Here is a 22,569-nt window from a genome sequence, read left to right on the forward strand (position 1 = left end):
TTATATCCATACATGGTCCTTGGTTGGAGAAACAGTTACAGAAAAAACCCCTGTGCCCAGATATATTTGGTCCTTGTGGGGCTCCTATCCTTTCCACTTCAAACTAACTCCCCTTCTGCTGAAGGTTTGGTTATGAGTCTTAGTATCTGTTTTGAAATGCTGCTTGGTAGAGTCTTTCAGACGCCTTCTGCGGTAGACTCCTGTCATACGTCCAATGCACATCTCATTTGTCTTTCTAAGTGAGGATTGATCATCTTACCCCGTGTCTGCTTTCTTGTTTATCTTCTTTAGGTGTACAGACTTCATTATGTTTATCATATCTTGTAGTTCTATATAAGCGAGTATATACCATGTTTGTCTTTCTCCTTCTGGGATACTTCACTCAGATATGGACATGTTTTATAGAATAGCTAATGAAAAATTGGGCTATAATTTACCACTTGTAAAATAAAGATAACATTATATCCATATTTGTATTTTCCAAGTAACAAGCACAATATTACAGATGATTTTGTTTCTTCCTAAGTTAGTGGTTCTCAACTTGTGGATCAAGACCCCTTTGGGGGGTGGGGAGTCAAATGACTCTTCACAGAGGTTGCATATCAGATATCCTGCATATCAGATATTTACGTCATAATTATAACAATAGCAAAATTACTTATGAAATAGCAATGAAAATGATTTCATGGTTAGGGCCACCACAACATGAGGCACTGTATTAAAGGAGTGTAGCAGTAGGAAACTCAGAACCACTGTCCTAAGCTATTTCTTCCCCCCATATAATCAAAGACTCAGTTTGAGAAACCTAAAAGCAAACTAAATCACAAATGAAAACATGGCTGTTAAGGGTTTCTGGTTTGTATACTTAAGAACCAGAAGGAAAGCACTGGGCCCCACAACAGCCTCAGCAACTTTGTTTCTGTGCCCTTCCCAAGACGCTTACATCCTGCACAAGCTATTACGGTCAACATGGGCATTGTCATGTATTAAATTATATTCCCCTAAAGATGCTACAGTTCTAACCCCTTGTACTTTTGAATGTGAACTTACTTGCAAATAGTCTTTGCAGATGATTAAGGTAAGGTGAGTATAGTGGGCCACAATGCATGGCTGATGTCTTCATGAAAATGAGAGATTTGGACACAAAGACAGAAACATACAGGAAAGATACTATGCAGACACAGAAAACACCACCCACAAGCCAAGGAATGTTTGGGGCTACCAGAGCTGGGAGAAAGGTGGTAAGAAAAGCTTCCCAAGGAAGCCAAAACTATACAAGAGTTCTTGCCTCTGGAACCATGAGGGCACAGTTTTATGCTATTTATACAGCCTAGTTTGTAATACCATGAACTATAATATGACACTGTGGTGGTCATATTTGCTACCCACCTCCCCCCATCAGACTCATGTATTTGAATGCTTGGCCCTTGGGAAGTAACACTATTAGGAGGTGTGGGGATGGGCTTTGAGGTCTCCTAGTGTTCAAGCTCCACCCAGTGTGGAATAGTCTCCTCCTGGCTGCCTGCAGAAGACAGTCTCCTCCTGGCTGCCTTTGGATCAAGACATAGAACTCTCGGCTCCTCTAGTACCATGTCTACCTGCAAGCTGCCATGCTTCCTGCCATGATGATAATGGACTAAAACTCTGAAACTATAAGCTAGACTCAATTAAGTGTTAGCCTTTATAAAGAGTTGCCTTGGTCATAGTGTCTCTTCACAGCAATGAAAACCCTAACTAAGACAGACAACAAGGCATTATTACATACTGACACCTCAACAAGTTAAAAACAATTTGTCAACTGAAAATGTGTTCTTTTTTTCACATTTAACTGCTTGGCATAGTGCATCTGAAAAGAGATTATTTTTGTATAAATAAAATTATTATGTAAGTTTTCTGGCATTTAATTGAACCCAGAGAATATAAGGCCAAACAATAATGGCTGAAAACTCCTCTTTTCTATGAAGAACTAAATAGTTCTTTATGTCCTTCCTCAGAAGGGTTTAGAAGGAATGCCATGCCTAGTAACCTAACACTGAAATAGCAGTTTTGGGTTAAAATGAGCTTATTTAATTAATAGTGTCCAAAAGGAAAATTAATTCTATGAAGAGAACTCTATCAACTATACTAACTGACCAAGTTGTTTAAATATTAAATTTAAGTTTTAAATTTTAAGAGGCACATCATATACTAGAGAAAACTTGGGAAGAGATCCATATTATCTACAATAATCATTTAATATCTATAATCAGACTATATAATATACACATATCTTTTCTATATAGTTACCATAATGGTTAAAACAAAGTGCAGACTGGGTAAATCTGATCTTTTGTTTTCTTTTGAGCAAACATTGCTAACTCCACTGTATTGAAAATTATGTTCTTCACATTTCTTAAAGTGGATAATATACCAAGAAACATTTCAATATTAAATCCTTAACTATTTTCTAAGTGTCTCATATCAACAATGTCATGATATTTAAGAGTGGTGATCTCACTATGTCTCTTGTGGATGACAATGGAGGACAGGCAATATACCCTACTAATGAAATTCTACCACATAGATATGAAGCTAGAACATACATGAAGAACTAGAGTTTTAGGAACCCTAAGACTAAAAACTGTTTGCTTTTATAAAGCCATAAGAAAAAAGAGTAACTCTTTCTTTGTATGTAATTTTAATGTAGATCTATCTTAATACTATTTTTGTATACTCTATTAGACAAAAGTATTTTTGATGTGCCTTTTGTAGAGTAAAACAAATTAAGAGGATCTAGATAAATAAAACAACCTTAGAGATTCTTATGAAAAAAGACCCTAAAATATGCAGTGTCTAAACACTGCACAAATTCTATTATTAACACCAAAGTATGAATTCTACTTTTTATTACATACAAAAGATGAATTCTTGATTTTTCAAAGCTTTTAGAAACATTATATTAAGTGTGGACTTTTAGTGCTATATATGATTCCCATGTGGTTATTTCCCAGTAGAGAATTAACTTGGATTTGGTACAGTTAAAATGTTGCAAGTGTGTGTATCAAGCTGTACTACAAAGTACTCTTACTTCCCTTTGTGTGTGGGGGCATGGGGATGAAGACCATGAAAATGAAGAGATGGGGAGTCATTGTCTTACCTCAGCTACCTTTTCATTTGCCATTTCCAGCTGAGAAAGTAGCTCTTGGGTTTGAAGCTTCTGTCGACTCAGCTCACTCCTATTAACCAAGAAGAGACAGGGAGAACACAATGAGAACTGACCAGAGCAAAAACTGAAAAGGGGAGAGTTTGGAAATAGATGTAGATATATAATATATACTTAAAACAAAAATAAAGCAATGTAAAGCTGAATCTTTATTAGTGAGACATGTTTATATTTTGAAAAAAAAAACACATTTTTTAATAACAAATAACTTAGTAACTTCTTTATAAAATGTGGTGGTTTCAATGAAAATGAATGGCCTCCATAGGCTTATGTTTGAATAACTGGTCCTCAGTTGGTGGAACTCTTTAGAAAGCATTAGTAGGCATGTCCTTGTTGGAGGAGGTGAGTCACTGGCAGTGGGCTTTGAGGTTTAAAAACTCATACCATTCCCCGTGTGCTCCCCCATAGCTTTCTACCAAGATGCTAGCGCACAGCTATTCCTGCTGCCATGCTTGTACTCTGCCATCACGAACCCTAACTTTCTGAAACTATAAGCCCAAATTAAATGCTTTCTTTTATACATTGCATTGGTCATAGTGTTCTGTCACAGCAACAGAAAAGCAACTAATACATAAAATATATACATATTCTAGAATAGTTATACTGTGGATACCCCCACTATTGAACCCAGTAAAAATGGTTCAGAAGGTAAACTTAAATGAAGTGTATTTTGTTAGAATTAAAAATTTTATCACAGCCAGGTTTGGTGGCACACACCTTTAATCCCAGCACTCAGAGGAGGCAGAGACAAGCAGACCTTTGTGAGTTTGAGGCCAGTCTGGTCAACACAGTGAATTCCAGGCTAGCTGTGGCTACACTGTAAGACCATGTCTTAAAAAGCAAAAGCAAAAACAAAAACAAAAACACAAAAAACAAAGAAAAACAAAAAACCCAAACCAAACCAATCAACCAACCAACCAACCAACCAACCAACCAACCAACCAACCAACCAACCAACAAAAAACCAAAGTGTATCTTGAGCTGGAAAATAGGTCAATACCTAAGAGTATTTGATGTTCATGCATAAGAACTGGGTTAGGTTCCCAGCATCCACATAAGGCTTCTTAGACCTACCTATAACTCCAGTTCCAAGGGCTCCAACTGCACACACATGGTGCATGTACAAACAGGCAGACATAAATAAACAAATAAAAATTAAAAGAAAATTGTATCTTTCTAGATGTAGTGATAGATACTTGTGATGCTGAACATTAGAGGCTATGGCATAGGATAACAGATCTGAAGCCAGCCTGGAGCTACAAAATGAAACCTGAGCTCAATAACAGACAAAGGAATAAACAAACAGGTCACAATTTAAAAATACAATTTACCACATGGAAAATTTATGTATATATATGTATAATATTTTGTTGTTTTATCAAAAAGGCAAATAAAAATAATTTAAAAGATGTGAAAGTCTTGATTTTATTTTGAGATGTTACTGGATACTGAAACAAAAATATGTCTTGTGAAAGACAGTATCTGCCATAAAATCATAAGCCATTGTGCTTCTATAGAATTTATACTTAAGATTTACACACAGAGCTAGGCATACTTATAATACGAATACTCAGAAGGCTAAGGCAAAAGATCTTGAATTCAAGATCAGCATGGGGTACAGAGGTCTGACTCAAAAACAAGCCAACAACACCAACCAACCAACCAACCAACCAACCAACCAACCAACCAACCAACCAACCAACCAACCAACCAACCAACCAAGGTTCATGTATAGTGTTTCACAGGGGAGTTCAAATCTTGTAAATATGAAATACTCCAATGACATTTTGATATAGTAAATAGTACTTGTGTCTGTTTGTATATGGTACGTTTTTTTTTTTTTCATCACTATCTCTTATACTGCATAAGCTGAAGTTATCTGATGCCCAGAATTGCTATTGCCTTCTCTTCCTCCTGCTCCTCCTCTAAAGGGCAGGCTCTCGCTATGTAACTTGGCTGGCCTGAAACTCAATTATACAGGCCATGGTAGGCTCAAACTCACAGAGATCTGCTTGCTTCTGTCTCCGGAGTGCTGAGATTAAAGGTGTATATCACTCTGTTTGGCATCATCTTTTTAATTTAAACATATAAGCATTGTATTGCTCAGGGCCAAGCTAATTTCAAAAGTCTCAGGCTGAAAACAGATTCACCACAGTCATAATGTAGGGATCTCTGTGATCTCCACAGCCAGCAGAGTGATGATCCACAGAAAGTAGGAAGGCAGTTTGATTTAACATGACTAAGTAGCTGGTGTTGGTTCAAACTTTAGGAGTCTTACCCTGAGTGGTTTCTTTTAAACATATTTAGGCACAGCACAATTTGGTAAAAATTTTGGTGATAACTCAATCCCATGTATACAATAAAGCATATACACACCTCTTGAACAATTTAAATAAAGATTGGGCATGTCTACTTGAAACACTTTGTAAAGTACATGTGACACCTTCCATACAGGGAGGTTCTATAGACTGACTGAGAAAAACAAGCTTCTGTTAAGGGTCTGGGAGAGGGTCCCAGTGTGTGGTCACACACATAGTTGCAAAGGGTCACAGGACAAAACACAAGTATGCGTCCAGCCTTCTGGGCAGATAACAGGTATTGCATTTCTTCCCTTGAAGGAACAACATTCCAGGTCCTCTGCTTATCAGTGAGCACAAGGATGTTAGAGCCTACACAAGAAGTGAATAGAACAAATTTCAAATAAATTTTGTAGTACTGAAATAGCTAATTCCATATTGGCTTTTGTCCTTTGACTTTATTTATATTTCTAAAATTAATCAACAAAATAATACTCCCCAAATAGCTCCAGCTTTTATATTTTCAAATGAGCCATTTAAACAGCTTGAGTCAGTAAGTCCTGGCATACTATATTTGAGGAAATAGCTGTTAAATATATAATTCAGGATAGGTTCAGCCACTAATCATCAGTCCCACTAATACTTACTGAGCACTCATCACAGGCTGATGTGGGACAAGCAGAGGTAGGCACACTGCTGCCATCCCCAACCTGCACACTCTGAAAGACCACTGCTCACACTCCTTCAACGGGTGGAAGAGCCCAGCCTCACACGGGGGTGTCTGAACTACCCCCACTGATTTCATCAAAGACAAACCCGAATGTTTAATTTCACTTTGGTGGTGACAAGGTAGAGAGAATTGTACTTAAAAGCATCTCATGAACCTTAAAATCACTGTTTCCAACACAAAAACAAAAGAGAACAGAGAAAAATCAAAATGCCCAAGGGAGCCAAATGGAATTTAAGGGAAAATTATACATATTATTATTAATGACAAATAACTTGAGCACAACCAAAGTTAATATGCAATCATAGCATCTATGTTAATCAATATTCATTTTACACAAACCCAGAAAACTACCTATTATGTGGTTTGACAACTAAGCTATTCATTTACTTAAACAATTATCTGAATGATGGACAGTAATAATTTTCCACAAAACTTAGGATAACAAAGATACAATTAAATAAAAATATTAATTTCTATACTAAATTATTTGTCTTTATAAGTATTTCAGCATTTCAAGTTCTGCATTGCTCCACTGGGTTGCAAGCAACACAGATAGTCATTTTCATATGTTTATAGCCCAGCATTCAACAAAAGATGATGACAGTGGTTACAATACTCGCAAACGTACAGTGCTTCTCACATGACAGGCAGTTCAGGTACATTCAGAAATGAACTTGTTTAATTGTCAAAACAACCTGGCAAGATCTAATTTTATATATGGGAAAACTAAAAATAAAGTTTAAAAATTGTGTAGAGTCACAAAGCTCATTGTCAGGATTCAAAAAATTTAATCCTTTAGTTCAAAATCAGTGGCTTTCTTTTGTTTCTGGAGAATGACTCCAGGCCTCAAGATGCTAACTATATGCTTTACCACTAGGGTGTATCTCTATCTACTAAGCCCCTCTAAAATCAGTGCTGTCAATCCATTCCCCACACTACAACATGGCAGGCAACTATTAAATTTTTGTTAAATATGAAAGAGGGGAAGAAGAGACAGAGAAAAGGAGAGAGAGAGAGAGAGAGAGAGAGAAGAGGAGGAAGCAAAAGAAGAGGAGGAGAAGAGGGAGGAGGAAGACAATGATGACTATGATGACAGGAAGAGAAGAGGAAGAGGAATGGGTGCATGAGTATGAATGAGTATAAACAGGTGTATCAGGATTTCTACAAACTTATTTGGAAATATAACAAGCTATATCCTTATTTCTGACTTCTTCCCTAACAGTCTCATCTTAAAGGCATGGAACTAAGCATGTGTGTTACTGACTTTTTACATTGCCTCGCTGACCTATAATTTATCTTGAGAAGTCAATTTTTTTTTTCATTAGTATCTGTAATTATCCAGGCAAAGTATTTTTTTCTGATTACATTTTAAAATTAATTTATTCACTTTAAATTCCAATGGTAGTCTCCTCCCTCCTCTCCTCCCATTCCCACCCTTTCTCCCCATTCCCTGTCCTCCTCTGCTGCTCAGAGAAGGGGAGCCCCCCCAACCCACCCCAGTACATCTGGACTGAGCGCATCCCCTCCCCATGTGGCCTAACGAGGGGGAAATGATTAAAAAAAAGTAGACAACAAGAGTCCATGTCAGGGATAGCCCTTGTTCCCCTTTCTAGGGAACCCACATGAAGCCTGACCTTCCCATCGGCTTCATCTTTGTAGAGGGCCTGGCAAAGTATTTTAAGGCAAACTCCCATTTCTTACTTTGTCTTAAATGAAATACCCTCTTCCCCCCTAAATTAAGTCTTCCTTTCGAATGTCCCCTGTATCTGGTCTTCTCTCCCACCGTGCTACAATTACAATCAAGTTCTTGGAACTTAACTTTTTTTTTTAATTTAATTTTACTTACATATTTATTTATTACAATTTGTTCACTTTGTATCCCCACTGCAGCCCCCTCCTTCGTCTCCTCCTAGTCCCGCACACCGTCTCTCCTTGGAACTTAACTTTAAGATTCATTCTAATGACCAATTTCAACTGAAGAAATGCACACTCAGCACAGTGCACATGCAAGCACTGTACCACTGTTTCCCCCTTACCACACATACCTAGCATATTTCTTGTTCAGCACCACCTTAAATACTTTTCTTGCTTGAGTTAATAGCCTCCAGCATCTGTATGCTTTTAAACTAAATAAAAACAGCACACATTCTTGAAATTGGCTTTCAGAATTTTCTGAAATCTTATATAAGTTATATTTACAAATTTATCTTTAACAGAAGCCTGGGTTTTGAGTGTCTCACAAACAAAACACATACTCATGTTATTTTCTATGTCTTTTTAAGATTCATTTTCATTAAGGTACTACCGATTCTTTAAGACTCTACCCTTCTCCTTTTATGTTTCTTAGTTTATTTTAATCCAGATGACTTTCCCCTTATTTCACCTCTTTAGGACACATATGTGAAAGAATTTACTAATGCTTATTAGTGGTGCTCATGCGCGCGCGCACACACACACACACACACACACACACACACACACACCCCTTCTTCAAGTAGAATGGAAACTTTAAAAAAGGGAATTATTAGTGCTCAAATTATTTAACATGCTTATATAGAGAATGAGTATGAACTTGTTAATTTATGGCTGCTTTTAAAAAAATTATTTTTATTTATTATGTGGATGTGCAGGTGTTGGAGGGGGCCAGAAAAGGGCATTTGATCTCATGGAACTGGAGTTATAGGCAGTTTTGAGCTACCCAATGTAGGTCCTCTGGAAGAGCAACAAGTGCTTTCAACTGCTGAGACATCTCTCCAGCCATATGGCTAAGTTTTTATAGAAATCTTTGAAATCACGAAATGTTATTTTTCAACAAACATTTACTGAGAAACCTAACAGAAAAAGGCTTTCAGATAAAGACTTAATTTATTTAGAAATATTTATATTCTCCTTTATATAAAAGATTTGAAAGTATTGTCTTTTGAGTGCAATATTAGGACATATTAAAATATAGTCTGCAGAAGCACACAGATAGTCAGTTCCAGTTTCTGTGTGATATTACATTACTTAAAAGAGAATTTGCACCAAAGAATTTGTCTTGCCTGCAAGATGTGCTGTGGCAATGGTGGCTCAGAGCTCATGAATAGTCAACCAATTATTGGTTTATCTTGAGGCCTATACACCGAGAAGGAGACCATGCTCAACACTGTTTGGGTGGCCAAGAAAAAGAGATCTATTGAAGAGCCAAACATGAGTGGCAATAAAACCAAGCAACCAACCAAATAAACAACTTCCCTTACCTCACACAAACCCCCCAAAAAACAAAACAAATAAACAAAACTTAATGAAATGATTACCAATGATATTCTGCTATACTCATAGATTGGAACCTAGCCCAATTATCATCAGAGAGGCTTCCTCTAGCAAGTGATGGGAGGAGATGATGAGAACCATACCAAACAGTAGCTGGAGCTTGCAGACCCCATGGAAGATAGGGAGAAAGGACTGTAGAAGCCAGAGGGATCAAGGCCACCAAGAAAACACAGCCCACATAATCAACTACACAGGGCTCACAGACTGAAATGGCAATCATGGGTGTTCACTAGGTCTTCTGCATATATGTTGTAGTTGTTTATCTTGGGTTTTTTTGTGGAACCCCTAAAAGTGGGAGTGGGGGTATCTGACTCTTTTGCCTGCTCTTGGCACCCTTTTCCTCCTACTGGGTTGCCTTGTTCAACCTTGACATGAGGGTTTGTGCCTGGTGTTATTGCATCTTGTTATGCTGTGTTCAGGTGATATCCCTGGTAGGTCTGTTCTTTTCTGAACTGAAATGGAGGAGCAGAGGATCTGGGGTGGTGGGGAGGTGGTGGTGGTGGGAGAACTAGGAGGAGTGTCTGGAGGGAGAGGAGGCTGAGACTGGGATGTACTTTATGAAAAAAAAAATAAAGAAAAAGAACTTAAGTGAAAGTGTATCCAATTTCTCTATAATTTCTGATAGCATATGTCAAAAATACACAGAAAAATGAGAAATCATAATTTCTAGGTTACTCACTAGGAACTAAGATCATTTTCATAATTCTTATTTAAGTGACAGATTTATAGAATATAATGTAGAAATCTTGAAAAATATAATTTCTGTACACCATAGCATAAATTAAAAGTTATTTTTTATTATCAACTAAGGAAACATACAATGGTATGCTGAGCATACTATAACTAACACTAAAATCACCAAGTCAGCATTTTTCAGTGAATTATAGATGCCGATTTTCATTGTTCACTGTCCTGAATGTTTGCAATCCACCTTTTCTACAGTCTCAGGTTTTATGTCAGCTCTCTAATGCAAGGTGCAGTGTGTATGAGTGAGGAAGATTCTGGATTAGTCATAAACATTCTGATAATCAAGATATAAGATGTATGAAGATGTATGACAATGCAAAATGTATGAAAAAGGTTCAGTTATCATAGGAATTCTAAAGAAGGGTAGTTTTCTTTAAGATTTTTGCTTGGAATATATGTTTGCTAAAAAGATAAACAAACCGACAAACTGAATATTTCAGCAAAATCTTTTTTTTTTTTTAATTTATTTTGTGGTATCAAACTCAGGGTTTCATGCGTGCCTCCACAAGTTACCCACTGAGTGCTATCTCTAACCCTTACTCTATTTTAGAATTTGAGTCAGTAAGTAGCCTAGACTGACCCTGAATTCACTTTATAGCCCAGGTAAACCTTAGACTTGTCATCTTCTGCCTGAGGCCCCTCAACTGTAGAAAATCAGCCTTAAGTTAACTCACAACCTTTGGTAACTTCAGTTTCAGGGGATTTGACATCCTCCTTGGGCCTTCCACACATGTGCACAACACACACACAGAGAGACACACACAGAGACACACACACACACACACACACACACACACACACACACACACACACAAAGTCTTAAAATCAAGACATAAGGATATCCAAACCCTCCACTGATTTCCACCTATTGCACTTTGGAGTTGGATTTGAATTAATCTTCAGTATTTTACTGAAAGTAAGTAAATACATTTTAACAATGGCTGACATATGCTCTGGTCACCTTTGCTCCTGGAGCTCACTGCATCCTTCTCTTACACAGGTCCTTTCATTTGGTCTTCCTCCCCATCTGCAGTGTATTCCTGCTTTTGTTGGTATAATTCATGTCTTGTAATCTTTCAGGATGCAGTTTAAATGTCAGATTTTTTCAGATGATTTCCCAAAATTGTTAGTTCCTTGATTTTATATCAGAATTAATGAAAACCCAATAATTACATTTTCAAAGAAGGCATTTGTGATACTACAACTAGGAAAACCCAATATGTTTTAAAGTTTTGTTTTTTAAAATAAAATTATCCCTAAGAAACTTATGTTCTATTCTCTGTGAAGTGCTAGAGAAACAAAGACCAGCTCAAGTCAGTCCTCAACCAGGCTTAAGCTGTGGGTAGGAAGTGTGCTGAAATGGTCATGTGCTACAGGAATACATGTGGCTGGAGGGTCAGGGGACTAGAGCTATCTGACCAGAGGACGTAAGCTTGTAAGCTGTTATATGCAAGGTCAATAGAAGTCGGATGGACAAAGGCAGGAAAAGGTCATATAATTAAATCCATGTGTGCAGCCCAGGAGGTAAGGAAGGCAATACGTTCAGGAAACTAAAGGAGGTTCAGTACGAATGGGGCACAGCATGGTTACCAGGAGGTGAGGAATAGAGGCAGGAGCTGGAAATACAGACCACAAAGGATTTTATGTGTCAGAACAATTGAGATTTATTTTTCATACATTGGGAAGGTGCTGACATTCTTTAAGAAGGGAAGTGATATGATTAAATTTGAGTTTCTGAAAACCTTGCTGATTACAGTGGGAAAATAGCAAAGAAAAAGACTGCAGTCAAATCTGGTAGTTTTAGTAGTAATCTAGGTGAATAACCACAGTGACGTCCACCATAGTGACTGAAGAGAAATAGCCAGGTTCCAGATACACTGAGGTAGTGGATTAGTAGACTGGACTTAAGGATGCAGTCATGACACTCATAATTTCAATGGCGTAGGTTGAACAATGGGGTAGATTAATTACCATTCATTGAAATGGAACATACGAGATGAAGCACTGAGCTGGATGTACCAATATAAATTCTTGGTGGAGAGTTGGCAATATAGATGGATTTCAAGAAAGGTTAGCATTTAGCGCTGGACAGATAGTTCAATTCCCAGAAGTCACATGGTAGTTCACAATCATCTATAAATTAGTTCTATGGGATCCATAGCCCTGTTCAGGCTATGGATCTCTGAACAGGCACACATTTGGTGTACAGGCAAAACATTCACATACATAAAATAAGTAATAATAATCACATAATTGAAAGGTCAGCATTAAATGTTTTATAATAATAATTAGATTCTTTTTATTTGTTTCTATCTTAGAAATAGATATTCCAATCCATAATCATAGTATTTTTTTTTTCTTTCCCCCAAGACAGGGTCTTCTTATATAGCTCTGGCTGTCCTGGAACTCACAGAGACCCACTGGCATTTACTTCCTGAGTGCTGGGATAAAGGCATGTGCTACCATGGCAGGCTAAGAGTTTTCTAATACTAGGTGAACTTCAATTCTGACTTGCATTGGCGCGTGCGGTAACTGGAGTGATGTGGCTGTGGAAGTACTGGGGCGGAGCCAGGCAAGGTTCCCCTCCAGTGAGACAGCCCCTTTAAAAAATACTACAAATACCATAAAGAATAAAAAAGAGGAAGAAAAGCTATAGTTCCCTAATACATTAGGTAAGAGGTTTTCACTTGAAACAGGGAACTGGAGAGATGGCTCAGGAGTGAAGAGCAATGCCAGCTTACTTAAGGCCTGGGAATTGGATCCCCAGAACCTACAGAAGTGCTAGATGGGCATGCTGACCAGGCTGTGATTCTAGTACTCACTTCCAAGGTAGAGACAGGAATCCCAGGAGCAAGTTGGACAACTAAACTAGTGGGTAAGCTGAGCTCAATTCAGAGACTTGTTTCAGTGAAGGCAGAAAGTGAGCAAGGAAGATTCAGGATGTCAACCTTAGGCTTCCACACATGTAGTTTCATACATGTACACACAGAAACACATACATGAGAAAACAAAGAACTTTATAATTTCAACCTTTACAAGTCAGTTAATCTAATTGTTCCAATAACTATTATTGAGGCACAGTTTAAGACAAGGTGGTGCTGTATAGACTGTGGTTACTACAATATAAGAGAAAAGTCCCACATGCATGAAAACCCTTCCTGAAGACTGATGATTAAATCACCCGAAGCTCTATTCTACAATGTATGAGAAAATTAAAAACAAAAGGTGTACTATTCATCTCAGGGAAATGATGGATTTGCCAGCTGCAGTAAGTGTTTTCTTTGAAATTCTCTCATGACAAATTAACACAGCATTGCCAGATGTTTTTATCCTATTGAAGTATACTATAATATGCTTCAGCTACTTTTAGTAATTATGCATTTTGTAATCTGCCAGTACCTGCAGCTGCTGCTCATCCCATTAATTAAAAAAAAACTTTTAAAAAGCAGTTATAGTAGCCAAACATTACAGATGTACAGCTAAAAAAATTATGTTTTAGAGAGTAAAAAGACCTCTTTATGCTCAGATGCTATATCAGCTACACACACAATAGACTCAGAGACAGACACTGAGTTGAGCATCTCTACCCGAAAAAGCTGAAAGCTAAAGCCTTTAAGGTATTAACGTTATACATAAATGTGCCTAAGGTCTGAAAAATAGTAAAGTTTAAGTCTGGGGATAAGGGAGGAAGCAAAGTGAGAGAAGCTTACACTGCATTTTACCACTTGTCCATTCATTACTTGAACACAAGGACGGCTTGTTCCTATTTCTTTGACTGTGTCAGGTAAGATGTTAGCCTATGGTTCTGTAAGAATTGTAAAAGTGGGTAGTTGTTTCCGCAATTCAATGACATAAAAAGATTGAGTACGCTAGTAGGGGAGGGCAACGTGGGCACTTTTTTTTATACAGAAAAGCGGTATTTAAGTTGGGTCTGGAGGGAAAGTAATTTGTTTTCAGTTGGGAGCTGGGAAAGGATAGGCACAGAAAAAAACAGTCTGTAAAATGGCCCCAAATCACTTTTTACTCCTAAGTGTTCATTCTTATCCTCTATTCAACCATCAGAATCCTTAATAATTCTAAAACAAGACCCAAAAGGAATCTTTTTTTCTTTATTCTTTCCAAGATACTATCCCCTATTTATTTTGAGCACATGTAAAAATTGAGAAATTCTAACCTTAAAAGTTTATTGTTGGGCTGGAGAGATGACTCAGTGGTGATGAGTGGTGCTTGCTGCCAAGTCTGAAAACAAGAGTTCAATCCCAGAACCCACATGGCGTGCTAAGGCATAAACGTACGCCTACTCTCACAAAACAAACAAATAAATAAGTAAACAAACAAATAAATAAATAAGTGTGACAATTCAAACATGCACAGTGACCTCATTGTGCTGTGACACAGTGGAACTTAGATACAACCATTTTGGTACCTGTTATCTAACTTTTACCCCCTTTCTCTCTCTACTTGTTGGCCTCTAGTGATCAATACTCAACTATCCATTTACATTTGGCCAAGTTTTTAGGCCTCACATATGAAGTTAGGCCTCACATATGAAGGTTGGGGTCATGACATGAGGAACTGTATTAAAGGGTCACAGCACTAGGAAGGTTGAGAACCACTGCTCTATTGATCAGGCTTTTTTGGTGTATGTATGTGCTTGTTTACATGTGTTTGTGTGTATAGGCAGAGGGCAATCAGGGTGTCATCTTTTTTAAATTCAGCTCATCATGCTTGCTGGTACTTTACTGAGTGTGCTATCATCTACTCCCCCTTTCTACATTAAAACTAAATAGAGCTTAACATATTACAGGTTTAAACCATTTCTTCTGTAAAACATCAACTGTTAAAAAATTACTAATTGTGGACTTACTTTGTATTGCTGGTCTGTAAAAAAATTGTCAAGCAACTATTAACAGTGAACCTACTTTAGACTGCTGATCCTCATTTCTGCACTTTCGGTAAGTTTCTTTGTTTCTTCTTTCCACCTATTGGCTGCCTTTTGTTGTGCTGCCAACAGATGCCTCAGTTCAACAATGGAATTCCGATTACTGTCTTCCATCTCTCTCAACTGAACTTCAAACCCACGCTCCTTTATTGAGAACTGATGCTCCATTGTACTGACCTAAGGAGTAAAACAAACAGTCACTTTCCTCTCAGGATTCTAGGAACTATGTCAGCCAATGTCATAGGCAAAGAGTCATCCACTGTGCTAACAAGATTTAGAAACCTTTGGGTGAGGCATCCATATAAGGAGTTAAGCTTACAATTTGTCTCCACCAAAAATGAAAACTTAATCTTTGTATAATTTAGTGAAAACACAGCTACCATGATCTGTAAGCTTTGTAACACTTTTCCCATCACCATAAATTATCAGTAGGGGGGATAATCAAGCTATTATTTTATCAAGCTATTATTCTTTATCTATTTTTACTTTTGTTATCAGAATCCATAAAAAATATTCATGGTTTTAGTAACTGCTAGAATTTTACTAAAATCTTTATGTACACACAGAGACACACAGACACACACAAACACAGACACACACATACACCCGAGAAACTTTTCAATTCATCTTCTATAGTGCTTTGTAAAATAAAGTAAGATAAAATACAGAATTTGTCAGTTTGGGTATATTTATAAGCAATGTCATGTTTCAGAAATATTTACTTTTAGAGCCTTGACACCAATATATTTTTAGGAATCTATGTTATAGTAAAACAATTTAATGCAGAATAAACATAAAAGCAAATGCACCTTGAACTCCCTAAACATCTTTCTTTTTTTTTTTTTAAATTTTTTATTAATTACACTTTATTCATTTTGTATCCCCCCATAAGCCCCTCCCCCTTCCCCTCCCGATCCCACCCTCCCTCCCCTTTCTGCATGCATGCCACTCCCCAAGTCCACTGATAGGGGAGGTTCTCCTCTCCTTTCTGATCTTAGTCTATCAGTTCTCATCAAAAGTGGCTGCATTGTCCTCTACTGTGGCCTGGTAAGGCTGCTCCCCCCCTCAGGGGGAGGTGATCAAAGAGCAGGCCAATCAGATTATGTCAGAGGCAGTCCCTCGTCCCAGAAGAAAAAAAAACATCTTTCTTAATTGCAGTTGAGGAAGGAATTTCAGTTCTAATGACATAAAGCATCCTGGAATATAATGAGCCAAATTGGAACTGCAACACCTTCCCTTCTTCTATGGTTTTGAGGAAAAACTTGGAGAAAGGCTGTAAGGAAAGCTGACTTACTGTACTAAAGAGATAATTGTAAAGAATACCTATTCTATGGTATTTAAAAGTAATGTCTTAGAAAGAGACAGCTAGTTTGTGAAATCTGTACTTTGTGAAATCTGGCCAAATTGGTTCTCAAAACAGGATAAGTAAGAAATGTAATCTTACCATTTAAAAAAACACGTAACAACTCTAACAATAAAAATATCTAAAATACCCTATCTTTACTATTATGGTAAGATTCTTGTCATTTTAAACTTTTAAATATGCTTGCTTGAACAGTAAACAATACAATTTCAGATTTTATTAATCAGGCCAATGAAAAACAATCATATACTTAATTCTGTGTTCCACTCCTATCAGACTCTACTCTGGTTCCTTCCCTGTTGTTTCAAAATTACTAGATTCTGTAGCCTTGCATTTGAAGTTTGTCCTCCTCTCCTGTGTCTCAGTCTTCTCCACCTTCAGAGAAGCCAGGGTTCTAAATCTCATTCAGAAGACAAAAAACCCAACCTCTAAGTGACTGCCCCACACAGGAATTGGGTCCATGCAGTTTTAGAATATTGCCTTCCTATTCACCTTACTTTTGTAGAAAACTGAGTTGCCCACAACAGTGCCATGCCACTATTCCCTTCCCTTTCTGCTGCCAGCACACGTGGTGCTGGCCACATGTTCCACTGCTGGAATAATCACGCTCCTCCACTTAACTATTTGTATTTGATTTTTAGGACACAATTCCATTATTGCTTTTCCTGGGAAATTTTGCTACTACAACCTAGGCCGAGTCAGGTTATTTCTTATAAGCTTGCTCAGTGCTCCATGCTTTCCCTAAAGAGGAGCTTATTAATTGTAATTCTATGTTCAAGCTTGTCCACTGCCACAAGAACCAGAAGCTCATGTTTACCACAGCATCTTTAGTTTGTAGAGCACAGGCTTTCAGGACATATTTGCTGACTTTGAAAATATATCCTTTTGGTATTAAAACCCAGTGTTTAAATAACGCTCAGAATTACTTAGGTAATATAATGTCAGGTACAAACTGTGACATCTGTGCTAATGTCTGAAGGCTAAGGGAACACACTGGATCTCCTACTGAAAATTTCCCACTTATAGCAATGTTCAGAATGATGGGCTAGAAAAGAGAATAAATGCCATCCCTCCTTTATTACATAACTTTCTCTACAGATAAATACCCACATAAATAGGAAGTAGGATTACTGAAACAAATTCACTAAAAAAAAAAAAAAAAAAAAAAAAGATGCTTAGAAAGCATTCACAAGTGAAGAGCCTTGATATAAAGAAATTATCAACAGGGAGAAAGCTGGTAATGAAAGAAATGCAGCTGTTTTAAGGTTAAACAACTTCACATAATAATTGTTAACATGAAGTTGAATGATCATCCAATATCTCACTGACTTTATATTTGGCTGCTCAGTTTATCCACTGAGGATCATGTTCTTTTCCAAGGTTTCTATACTGTCAAAGAATCAGCAATAAAATAGCCAATTTCCGAAAGCCTGCCACTTCTATAAGATAGAATTACCACTCATCAGTTAAGATGGTCTCATCATCACCAGTGATTTTTCTCTTGTTATATGCAGTTTCAGTGAGATATATTGAGATAAATATGCTTTAAAAAAATCATTGTTTTGTTTTCCCAAACACATTTGTTACTATCTGGAAATGTAAAGATGATCAAATGAAGTACAAGGGTAGGCTAATAAGTTCACTCATTCTACCACCTCCCTAGTACAAACAATAAAAACCAAAGACATATACACATTGAAAACTATTAAAAATAAATTGTTAGAGACCACTGTCAGATCCCTGAAACCCTACAGCTCAGAAATAACTAAGTAATAACTGTTTGATTTATGAGTTCTAAAGCAGTAATTACAGCATGGACAGTTTACGTAAACTTAGTATAGAAATATAAATGCATGGCAGTTTCTACTTTGTTATTAAAATGATGTTGAAAAGAATTATTAATTATGAAATATTTTGTTTATTTATGACTCAAGTTTAGACTATAAAATTGTGCCATTTATGAGATTAGTTGCATAACAAGTTACTGGCATTGTAACTCAGCAGTTAAAAGTGTCTATCAGCTGAACAGTAATCCCTTGTGTAAATGTACCACAATTTCTGTATCCATTCCTCCATTGATGGACATCTAGGCTGTTTCCCAATTCTGGCTATTATGAATAGAGCTGCTACGAACATGGCTGAGCAAATGTCCTTGTTGTGTGGTTGAGCATATTTTGGATATATACCTAGGAGTGCTATAGCTGGATCTTGAGGTAGCACTATTTTTAATTTTCTGAAAAAACGCCAGATTGATTTCTAAGTGTTGTACAAGTTTACATTCCCACCAGCAATGGAGGAGGGTTCCCCTTTCTCCACACACAGGACAGGAGCCTAACAGAGAGGGCCTCTGAAAGACTCTACTGATCGACATATCAAAGCAGAGGCTGAGACTCATGACCAAACTTTGGGCAGACTGCAAGTAATCTTATGAAAGAAGGGGAGATAGAAAGACCTGGAGGGGACAAGGGGACAGGAGCTCCAAAAGGAGACCAACAGAGCCAAAAAAACAAAACAAAACAAAACAAAAAACAAAACAACCACCACCACCACCACCACCACCACCACCACCACCACCACCACCACCACCACCACCTGAACCCTGGGGGCCCTAAAGAGAATGATACCCCAACCAAGGACCATGCATGGAGAGGACCTAAAATCCCAGCTCAGATGTAGCCCATACACTCAGTCTCCAAGTGGGTTCCTCAACAAGGGGAGCAGGGCCTTTCTCTGGCATGAACTGAAAGAGGCTCTCTGATCACCGCCCCCTGGGGGGGGAACAGAGATGGGGAGTTGCAGCCTTCCCAGGCCACAGAGAAAGGCAATGCAACCAGTCTTGATGAGACCTGATTGGCTAGGTCAAAGAGAAGGGGAGAAAGACTTCCTATAGTGGACTAGGGGAGGGGCATAGAGGGAGAAGATGAAGGGAAGGTGGGATTGGGAGGAGACAAGGGAGGGGGACACAGCTGGGATACAAATAGAATAAATTGCAATAAATGATAATAAAAAAGTTTAAAAGTATCAGTTCTTATTTTTCCTAAATTTGTGAACCCTTTATATACTGTTTTAAATTTAAAAGTAGTTTTAAATATTTTATGTACTTAAATCTGCCACTATTATCAATTCTCTTCTTTTTTTTGGAAGAAAGTTATATTTCAGCCGGGTGTAGTAAGTAGCACATCCCTAAAATCCCAGCACTAGGGAGGCAGAGGCAAGCTGATCACTGCAAGTTTAAGAGTTTAAGGCTAGCCTAGTCTACAAGCCAGTCCAGGATAGCCAAGGCTGCACAGAGAAACCCTGTCTCGAAAAACAAAACAAGTTATATCTCACCTGCTAAATACTTACCTATATTTCCTACTCATATTTGCCACATGGAATGAGTTTTTTGAGAGTAGATTTTTTAAAAATATAAAAATATGTAGTATGGGAAATTTCTTAAATCATATGTTTATAATGTACTCCTGTCTTCATCTCTCAGTTTTTAGAGCAACTTTGTCTATACCCTACTCACTTCTTGTCTGTCTAGAGTTATTTTCACCAAGAACAGTGGTTCTCAACCTTCCTAATACTGTTACCACAAAATTATTTCATTGCTACTTCATAATTGGAATTTTGCTACTGTTATGAATTATAATGCAAATACTTGATATAAGACCCCTCTGGGGGTCATGACCCACAAGTTGAGAACCACTGATCTAGGTGCCCTTTCTCTTTCTTCCTTCCTTCTTTTTTTTTTTTTTTTTTTAAAGGGTTTTGCTATATAATAACCCTGATCAACACCCAGACTATCTTCAACTTGTTAACGTAACCAGGCTGGCCTCAAAACTATGTTCCTCCTGCTTTTCTGTGTGTTTAAGTTCACAATTCAGTTTTTGCTGTATACAGACATAACAAACTCATTGCCCAAACTTAGGTAACCTAGGAGGAATCCTTATGTGCACTTGCCTTTAGCATGCACTCACCTCTTCTGATCATATCCTATGAGCAACTATACCTATTAAAGAAATAATAGATATACGGCTTTTATGTCTGCTTCTTTTACATTCTGTCTTTGAGATGCACCTAGCACTGCTTACAACACACACTGTTTTGCACTGCTGTGTTTATCCCACATGATCATATCACTATTTATTATCATATTAACATATTATCAGATGTTGACGACCATTTAAGTTGGTATCAATATTATGATTAAAAACTTCTATAATCATTCCTACACATGCTTTTTTGACCATGAAACTCTTGTCTTGGGATATATAGGTAGGGTTATTTGACACAGGATGTGTGTATTCCCAGTTTTATAAGATTTTGCTAAATAGTAACTTTTAATTTAGATTTCTACTAGTATTGTATGAAAATTCCAGTTGCTTTATATACTAACAGGTTCTCTGTAATGAGAATTTTGTTCTTTAAAAACCCAGTTATCTTATGTGAATATGTTTTTGTTTTACTCCCAGGTGTATAATATGGGGCTGCTTCAGGCTGTCCATAGCAGCTGACTATAGTTTGTCTTGTGTTCTGGCAGGGATGTGGTTTTAACAGCTGAAGATAGTTTACGTTTGAGATTGTGGGGACTCTTAAATGCCAAAGCCTCAAGACAGGTAGGAGGTGTTCCAAAGGAAGTTGGCTGCTGCTCCCCCTGCTGCTGCAGCTTCTCAAGTGGTCATGTGCAAAGACAGGAGAAGAAATTGGATATCCTGTTGGTGAAGATCAATCTTGCTCCAAGGAGCTCAACGCCCTAATCAGCAGGAAGTAGTCTAAAAAGATCTATACAACTTTTCCCTTCTAGTCTTCTTTCTTGCTTATCTAGTGTTGGGGGAAAGGGGGTTGGAAGAAATAGGTGTGGAAAAGGAACCCAATAAACTAAGCAAAAACTGCAGTTACAGTCCCTGATATGGACAGTCTTAAATTTCAGTCATTGTGTCAGTTGTGTAGTATTAGCTCATTCTGATTTTAATTTATATTTTCCTAAAAAATACTAAAGTCAAGAAAAACACCTGATTTTCTGTTTTCTCCTTATTAATATATTTAGATATTCTTTGGTAACATCTGTTATACACATGAGGATTTACTTTGCTGTGTGTGTATTTCAAATACATTTTTTTTACATTTCTAGCTAATTAATTAGTTAGTTTTGTGGCAACGGGATATGGCAACCCAGAGTCTTCTGAAACTAGGCAAGTTTTCTACCACTGAGCTGCAACTCTAGTTGTTAATTATGATTTTTGATTAGGGAAAGGAAAATCTTAATTTTTTGAAATTCAATTTACTTAAGTATTTGTTACTATTAGTGGTTTCTGTTTTTAAGAAATATTATACAGGTTCATGAAGACTTTCTCTTGGAAGCTCCACAGATTATATTTCATTTTTAAAAAAGATTATTTTTTACTTTTAATTTTGTATGAATGTATGTATGTGGATTTAAGTTCAAGTGTCTTCAGAGTCCAGAAGAGGGAGTCTGAAGTCCTGGAGCTGTGTTCATCACAATATCAAAGCTATATCATTAGTCTAGGTGTCTGTGTATTGATGAATGGATATAGGATAAAGAGGACACACATACACACACACAACCTGAAAATGTTTTACTAGGATTCCAGTGAATATTCTCTAAACCTGGATTTTTTTCCAAGAACACATGTAACTCATTTTGAAAATACCTTTAATTTTGCTTTTTTCTGGGCTTCCAGAGCAATTTTTCTCAAGTCCTCAGTCTGTTTCTGTAGTTGTTCATTTTCTTCCTGAAGCTTCAGCCTTTGCTCACTGACAGAACCACAGCTCTCCCTTTCAGACTCCAATGCATTTTGAAGTTTTCGGATCATTTCTTGGGAACGTGATATCTCTTCTGAGGAACTGTTTTGTTTATTTAAACAAATAAAATAAAACACAAAAGATCAGGATGTATACATTTTACAATTTAGACTTCTGTTTTCTTTATTCTCTTCTTCCTTCAGCATGGTGTTGAGGATTGAACGAGGG

General features: G+C 37.3%; 1 protein-coding gene across 3 annotated transcripts in view; it reads right to left on the minus strand.

Moving 5' to 3' along the window:
- Positions 1-22,569, minus strand: part of Sclt1 (sodium channel and clathrin linker 1) — a 120,912-nt gene that overhangs the window by 3,152 nt on the left and 95,191 nt on the right. For all 3 annotated transcript variants that reach the window (XM_055626154.1, XM_055626157.1, XM_055626155.1), the window contains 3 exons: positions 22,251-22,443; positions 15,211-15,407; positions 3,137-3,215 (listed from right to left, as the gene is read on the minus strand). In XM_055626154.1, coding sequence (XP_055482129.1) covers positions 3,137-3,215; positions 15,211-15,407; positions 22,251-22,443 — 469 coding nt within the window. The remainder of the gene's footprint in view (positions 1-3,136; positions 3,216-15,210; positions 15,408-22,250; positions 22,444-22,569) is intronic.

Source organism: Psammomys obesus, unplaced genomic scaffold (genome assembly GCF_907164565.1).
Source record: "Psammomys obesus unplaced genomic scaffold, mPsaObe1.curated_primary_1811, whole genome shotgun sequence".
NCBI classification, from domain to species: Eukaryota; Metazoa; Chordata; class Mammalia; order Rodentia; family Muridae; genus Psammomys; species Psammomys obesus.